The following is a 7,435-nucleotide window of genomic DNA, read 5'->3' on the forward strand; positions in this document are numbered from 1 at the left end:
CTGCATCAGTTGAATCGCTTCACTTCACAAATCCTCTCCCATGGCCTAATGGGATAGTAAAGTGTCCATCATATGCACACTTCAGAATCTCACCAGATATAGCAGGTCATCCTGGTACTTTTTGCCTTCTCTTTTATGAGTACTAAATTTAGACACACTTATTTTGTCTCATGTTTATATAGTAGGAGAGTATGCGATTTTGGACATGGGTCAACACAACACAACGCAACACAACCTTTTTTTCTGTATGCCTTTAAGAATTATTTAATGACGAATATTGTGACGTGTTTGTTCCTGGAAGAAAACAAGGCATTTCAGGGAATTCAGAAACAGTGCTTACTGAAATAGAGAATAACCTTTGGAGTGATTTTGGAACATTTCTCAATCAACAACAGAAAGTTGAAAATGTAAAAAAGCATAATAAGCAAATAGTAGTGGGTCCCATTTTATAATAAGTGTCTTTCACTACTATGTACTTACATTTAAATTAATCAGTTTATGCAGTTATTGTGTACATTCATGTTTTTACATTGTACTTATATAAAAAAACGACCTGCATGTAATTACAGCTGTAATGAATTGAGCTATAATTACACAGTTATTACTGTGTAATTACATATAATTACACAGTTGTCCCTTCCCTTAATCCTTAAACCTATAACCACACCACCAAACCTGTCCTTAACCTTACCCGTATCACACCTCAATAGCAGCAAGCAAGCGTTTTGCAATACAACATGAACACAAGTACATTGTACCTCTTTTTTTTTTTTTACGCAAGTACATCGTTAAAAATACTTAATAGTATGGGAAACCAGCATTATTCCACGTAAACGTTTCAAACAGTAATATTCTACATGTCCAAAACATGACTTCATTATGTTGCATGTGTTAGTTTTTATTTAACTTTTCTTATAAACAGAGCACTTTTTAATAACATTTACATAGAATATTAATCATGTAAAGTAAATAAATGAATAAATACACAACATTTTGCATTATTGACGACGATATTCCACACAGTAAGCTAATGTTTATTTAGGCAGATGTAGGTCAACCTGATATTCTATGCATACAGAAAATTAGCATACTGTGCTGCACAGTACGATAAACTGTAATCATAATAAGTAGGCTACACTATGCACAGCATTAAGATGCAAATTAAACAAGAGAACTGAATTAAGCAGTCTGAAACATGTATTGCAGGGTTTTTCTTTTACTATATCTATACAGTTGCAAGAAAAAGTGAACCGCTTGCAGAATCTGAAAATGTGAATAATTTTAACAAAATAAGAGAGATCATACAAAATGCGTTATTTTTTATTTAGTCCTGTCCTGAATAAGATATTTTACATAAAGATTGTTTACATATAGTCCACAAGACAAAAAAAATAGCTGAATTTATTAAAATGACCCTGTTCAAAAGTTTATGAACCATTGATTCTTAATACTGTGTCGTTCCCTGGATGATCCACAGCTGTTTTTTGTTGTTGTTGTTGTTGTTGTTGTGTGATGCTTGTTCTTGAGTCCTTTGTTTGAACTGCCCAATGTTCCTCAGAAAAATCCTCCAGGTCCTGCAAATTTTTCAGTTTTCCAGCATTTTTTGCATGTTTGAACCCTCTCTAGTTTAACTGCTCGGGACAAACAAGGGATTCAAGAACAACCACCACAAAACAAAAAACAGCCGTGAATCATCCAGGGATCAACACACACTTTAAGAATCAAGTGTACATAAACTTTTGAATGGGGTCATTTTAATAAATTAAGCTTTTTTTTTTTGTCTTGTGGACTACATGTAAACATTTTTTATGTAAAATATCTTATTCAGGACAGTACAAAAAAATAACGCATTTTATATATATATATATATATATATATATATATATATATATATATATATATATATATATATATATATATATATAGTGACAGAAAAGTAGCAGCAACAACAAAAAACAGGACATTATTATATTTATTTTATATAGCTAACACACACAACAAAACATACAAAAGGGATCATTCCTGTATCAATGATCAATTCATACACATCTGACAACTTTGAGAAAACATTTGAGAACATGGACTGACCAAAAACATCAAAGTCAAACACACAAAAGCCTTCTAACATATTAACGTAGCATCTTTGCATACAAAACTGCAGAAATCATTTCACGACCAACCACAGAGATCAAACGGGCCAATAATTACTTTTACTGACTTCTATGCAAATTACGAAATCCGAGAGGGAATTTCCAAGCAGGATCACAGCAATAAATCACGGCAGGGTAAAAATAATGAGACGTTTTTCAGGGAGGATGATGCTGGATGTAGATATGCAATTACATGATAACAGAGGGCCAGCAATGGCTAAAACACCCGGATTCAAAGCCGAGGTGCGTCAAGGCACGATGTGTGAAGTTCAGTGCTGCTTTTGGTCAAAGCACCTAAAGCCTCGTGGTTGCATAACAAGATCCTTGTTTAATTTTTCTCAGAATCGTGAAAAGAAGGTTGCAAAATCGGAAGTGTTAAAATTAAATCAGGCTGGGAATGAAAAGCGGCTTGATTGTGTCTGCTGGTGCGAGAAAAAAACATTTCAGAGCTCAAACACACAAGAGGTAGAACAGACTCTCTCTCTCTGCTGATATTAATATTCTTGTAGATGAAACTTCTCTGAAGATTGTCAGTTCTCAGTCAGAATTAAGATGATCCATAAAGATGCACTTTTTGAATTCCAGGCATTTGATTCTCCAACACATCAAGAAAAAGCTTACATTATGGCATGCTGATAACATTCACAATATGTATACTGTTATTTTTTTTTTTTTGGTGGATTAATGGCCATATGTACTTGCTAAAACAAAGTTTATTACCTCACATTTTGAATATAGGTGACCTCATGTCACTTGACATTTGAGCAAAAAGAGACACAATGATTCTCCCATGATATGCACTGAAAGTGCAATGAAAGACTGAATCCAAGCAGCAATTATAAGGAAATAAATAAAACATCTACAATACATGATCTAGCATAGGTTTATATAAGGCGGGAAGGAAGCTATGGAAATGTTATGGAGCTGGTTATCGATTTACTAATACAGTATATAGATATGTTCATAATGAGTTACGCAATACATAATACAATAAGTAAATTGGAAGATTGAGTTTTGTTTTGGTGATGCTGTCACAAGCTCTTTGTGCTGGTTATACCCTGGATTACATTTCAGCGAAGAATAGGTAGCATTTCCAGCATACTCAGAATTCATATTTTCAATAAAAACAAACCCCTGTCAGGTAAGCACCCGGTGAGCGACTGCTCAGCAAGAAATATGAAATTTCTAAATCCAAAGGGGTGAAGCGTCAAACCAGCGTCTATAAATTCACCAACGCAAGTTTAAACATGATTTACTGTAAACATCATTATGAAATGATATGCTTCTCCCCTTATAAAAATGATCTTATAAAATTTCCGATGTTGATTAAATCAGGAAAAAAAAAAATACTATGTTGTATATTATACAATAAATAATAATCCTCATTTATATTTCCTATAGAAAGAGTCTGCTGTAAAACTAACCAATGCCAGCAAACTAAATTATGGCACAGCTTGTTTCCATTAACGCAAAAAAAAAAAAAAGTAAAGCGTTTTATATTGTGATATGGAACGAGTCATGTATCCAGCTGTCCTTGGATGTCCCATTTTTAGGAGATGTATCATTTCCATCTGGCGTTTCGGTTGGCGTCATACCGGATTCAGTATAATACTCCTCATCTTCGTCGAAATAGCCGTTCTCCATCCCGTACGGTCCATCTGCACTGGACACGGCGGCGAGGTCCTGGCAGCTGCCTTTGTACTCCTGGATGGACTCATGAAGGGACCAGAGCTGACAGAGCAGGGACATGTCCTGCTGCCGCAAACCCACCTGCGCAAACACAAACTGTAATGAGTACCCACAGAAAGATCAAAGGGACAACAGATTGCATACTAGAACAAACATTTACTTTGAAATCTACCTGTGGTATTTAGCAAAGTCATATAATGTATATTTTGTGCTTGCATTCCAAGCCTTATGTTATACCTTTGTTCTGACATTGTAATGCTTTGATCTATTCTCAGTGATCGTGATCAAGTGTTACAGCAAGAGCTAATGCAATGCATTCAAAAATAGCCGAATCTGTTGTTTTTAAAGGGATAGGCTAGTTTATCCAAAAATGGAAATTACCCCATGATTTACTCACTCTCGAGCTATATGACATTCTTCTTTCAGACGAATACAATCAGAGTTATATTAAAAAATGTCCTGGCTAATCCAAGCATTTTAATGGCAGCCCCAAAAAGTGGATCCATCCATTATATATTTATATAAAAGTAATCCACACGGCTCCGGGGGGTTAATAAAGGCCCTTTGAAGCGAATTGGTGGGTATTAAGCCAGATATTTTACCTTATATAGTTTTAAATATGGATATTTTTCTCAAACAAACCCCATCGATTCGCTTCAGAAGGCCTTTTCCACTTTTATAATTGATGGATGCACTTTTTTGGGCTGCCATTAAAATGCTTGGATTAGCCAGGACATTTTTTTATACAACTCAGATTGTATTCATCTAAAAGAAGTATGTCATATACACCTAGGATGGCTTGAGAGGGTGATTCAAGATTCAAGATTCAAGAGTTTTATTTGTCACATACACAGTTATATACACAATATACAACTGGCAGTGAAATGTAAACAGGTCCGCTCCATGGACAGTGCAAATAACAGTTACAAGAAATTAAATAGAAATAGAATAAAGTTAGAATAAAAAGTATTAACATAAGTAGAATTATAAATAAATCAAGTAAAAGATAAAAATAGGAAATAAGATAAAAATAAAAATATAAAAAATATGTGGATGATAAGTGAGATAAACTGTAGACTTAAAAATAAGTGGTTAACATAAAATATATAATATGTATATATAAAGAAGTATAATGTGCAAGGTTTATTACAGGTTGTTACGCAGTAACAATAGGGACGTAAAGTAAAGTGCAGTGCAATTGCAGTATGTGGATGTTAATGTTGAAAGACCGTATGTTTATGCGTGTGCGGGGGTGAAGTGAGTCACGTGACTGAGTTCAGGAGTCTGATGGCCTGGGGGAAGAAACTCCTCCTGAGTCTTTCAGTCTTTGCCATCAGGCTACGGAAGCGCTTACCAGATGGCAGCAGGGTGAAGTGAGAGTTTGCAGGGTGATTAATGTCTCTGATGATTTTAGAGGTAATCAAGAGGTAATTTTCATTTTTGGGTGATCTATCCCTTTAAGTAACATGTCTAAATCAAACATTTCTAGGCGTCACAGTTCAGAACATGGGAACCAAGCATTTTTTGTTTATCGCAGGCGCATTTTAAACATTCAAACTGAACCTTTTTAGGCATCACGGAAAGTTCTGAATGTACGAACCGAACATTTGAACCGATCGTTGTTGGATATCACAAAAGTGTTCTAATAATTTAAATAAAAAAATTGAGCATCACGGTCTTGTTCAAAGCATATAAAAGCAAACATTTTCGGGTATCACAGACTAGTTCCGAACATTCGAATAGGACATTTTGGGCATCAGAGGGAAGTTAAAAATGTACCCACCAAAGTTATGTTCATCACAGGGCGATCGGAACATACAAATTGAACATTGTTGGGAATTTACAGGAGTGTTCGAAACATTCAAATAATAAAAACATATCAGGGTGATGTTAAAAACACTTGAAGCTAAGATTTTTGGGCAAAGTTACGAAAGCAAACATTTGTGTTAGACACAGGAGCGATCGGAATCAAACATACTCTGAGAATCACAGGATGTTCAAAACATTCTAATCATATGGGGTTTTTTTTTCAGGATCATTAGAAACAAACATTGTTTGGCATCACATGCGTTTAAAACATTTCCGAAGCAAGTCATAATGTACCGGTCCGACCATTCGAATCGAACATTATTGGAAATGAGTGTTCAAATCATTCAAGGTCAAAAATTATTGAGGATCACGGTCACGTTCAAAACAATCGAAGAAAACATTTTTGGCATCAGACTCTAAACGAAACGAAATCTTCTAAACGAAAACTCACAGGCGTATTTGAGTATTTCGAAATAAACATCAAGTTCGTCAGTGAACTTTTGAATCTATTCGCGTTCCAATTTTTTTTCGATTCGCTCCTATGATGCCCAAACATGCTGTCTCGAGTCGGTCGGGAGCTCACAAGCACTGACAAGTTAAATGTAAGCCTGCAGTCAGGAGAACAGCTGTTGCTATTCTGTCCCCTTACCATCTCTTTTCTAAGCAAAGCCAGTGCGGCATCCAGGTTTGCTGGTTTATTCGCCAGCAGATTGTCCGCGTTATTCCTTCCTCGACTTAAGTCATCCTGAATCATGGTCTTCTTCACATACATCCTCTCCATCTCTCTCCACGACCCGCCGCTGGAGTTGAGCAGTCCGCTCAGGCTCTTGGGCAGCGGCGGCAGACCCTCAATACAGGCCAGCATACCGCCCGCTGCTCCATTCCCAACCTTACCATTCATACTAACATTCACAAATAACACGCTCTGCTTACAGTCGAATGTACAGTAACGGCATGTGATAATTTTCTTAAAGACCTTTACACTCCGACGTCGAAAAACCCATGTAACGGCCACCGCTTCGAACAACACCTATAATCTGTGGGGCTGGAACTCGCACTTCCTGTCGCTTTAAAGAGACCAGCGCAGACTGGGCGTGGCCGCCAATGACGGACAGGAGGGTCATTGAATATTCATGAGAATTAAGTTCTGATTTAATCTTCTGATCAAAGCGCAGCGAGCTATTGTGTGGTAACCTACATTTTCATCACATGTATAATATTTGGATTTGCTACTGATCGGTTTAAATAATAATAATGCAAAATATATGATCATTATCCACTGTTAAAATATAAACATTTATTAGCACAAATGTGTTGCATGTATGCTGTTATATTCTAATTTAGAATTGGAATTGTGATTACTGGGTTAAATCCAGATCACAGTCCTCTAATGGCAGCTCAGACCTTGGCTTGAAGAACACATGGGCAGGAAATGGCCAGATGAATTGACTCAGGGTGAGGTCAGGGCCGGAATCCCAACACGGAACAAAGGTGTCAGTAGCGGGCAGATGGTGACCACGATCAGCCACGGATCCGCCCCTCTGACACAACACACCCTGCTGCAGCTGGACACAAAGCATTGACATGAGGCCATTACAAAGACAGCATGTGCACACACACACAAAGACAGCTCAGATGCTGCTAAACTTCCCTGCCTCCTTTACCAATGAATATCCACAATCTGGCTAAAAATGTTATCAGTGTTTGAGACTCTTGAGAATGGTGAGGTGCGATAAAGATCTGGCCACAAGGACATGTTGTCATATTAAAAAACAATGTGGACCCAA

General features: G+C 36.7%; 1 protein-coding gene across 2 annotated transcripts; it reads right to left on the minus strand.

The window, feature by feature from the left end:
* Positions 1–1,954: 1,954 nt before the first annotated feature.
* On the minus strand, positions 1,955–7,213 carry fam89a (family with sequence similarity 89 member A). 2 transcript variants are annotated; one of them, XM_079831903.1, is made up of 3 exons: positions 6,625–6,719; positions 6,298–6,550; positions 1,955–3,920 (listed from the first exon to the last, which is right to left on the minus strand). In XM_079831903.1, the coding sequence occupies exons 2-3, from the start codon at positions 6,547–6,549 to the stop codon at positions 3,645–3,647; spliced, it is 528 nt and encodes a 175-aa protein (XP_079688029.1). In that variant the 5' UTR covers position 6,550; positions 6,625–6,719; the 3' UTR covers positions 1,955–3,644. The 2 variants fall into 2 exon arrangements, with proteins under 2 accessions (XP_079688029.1, XP_079688028.1); XM_079831902.1 differs by having other exon boundaries at positions 6,298–7,213.
* Positions 7,214–7,435: the final 222 nt, after the last annotated feature.

Source organism: Gobio gobio (genome assembly GCF_949357685.1).
Source record: "Gobio gobio genome assembly, chromosome: 12".
NCBI classification, from domain to species: domain Eukaryota; kingdom Metazoa; phylum Chordata; class Actinopteri; order Cypriniformes; family Gobionidae; genus Gobio; species Gobio gobio.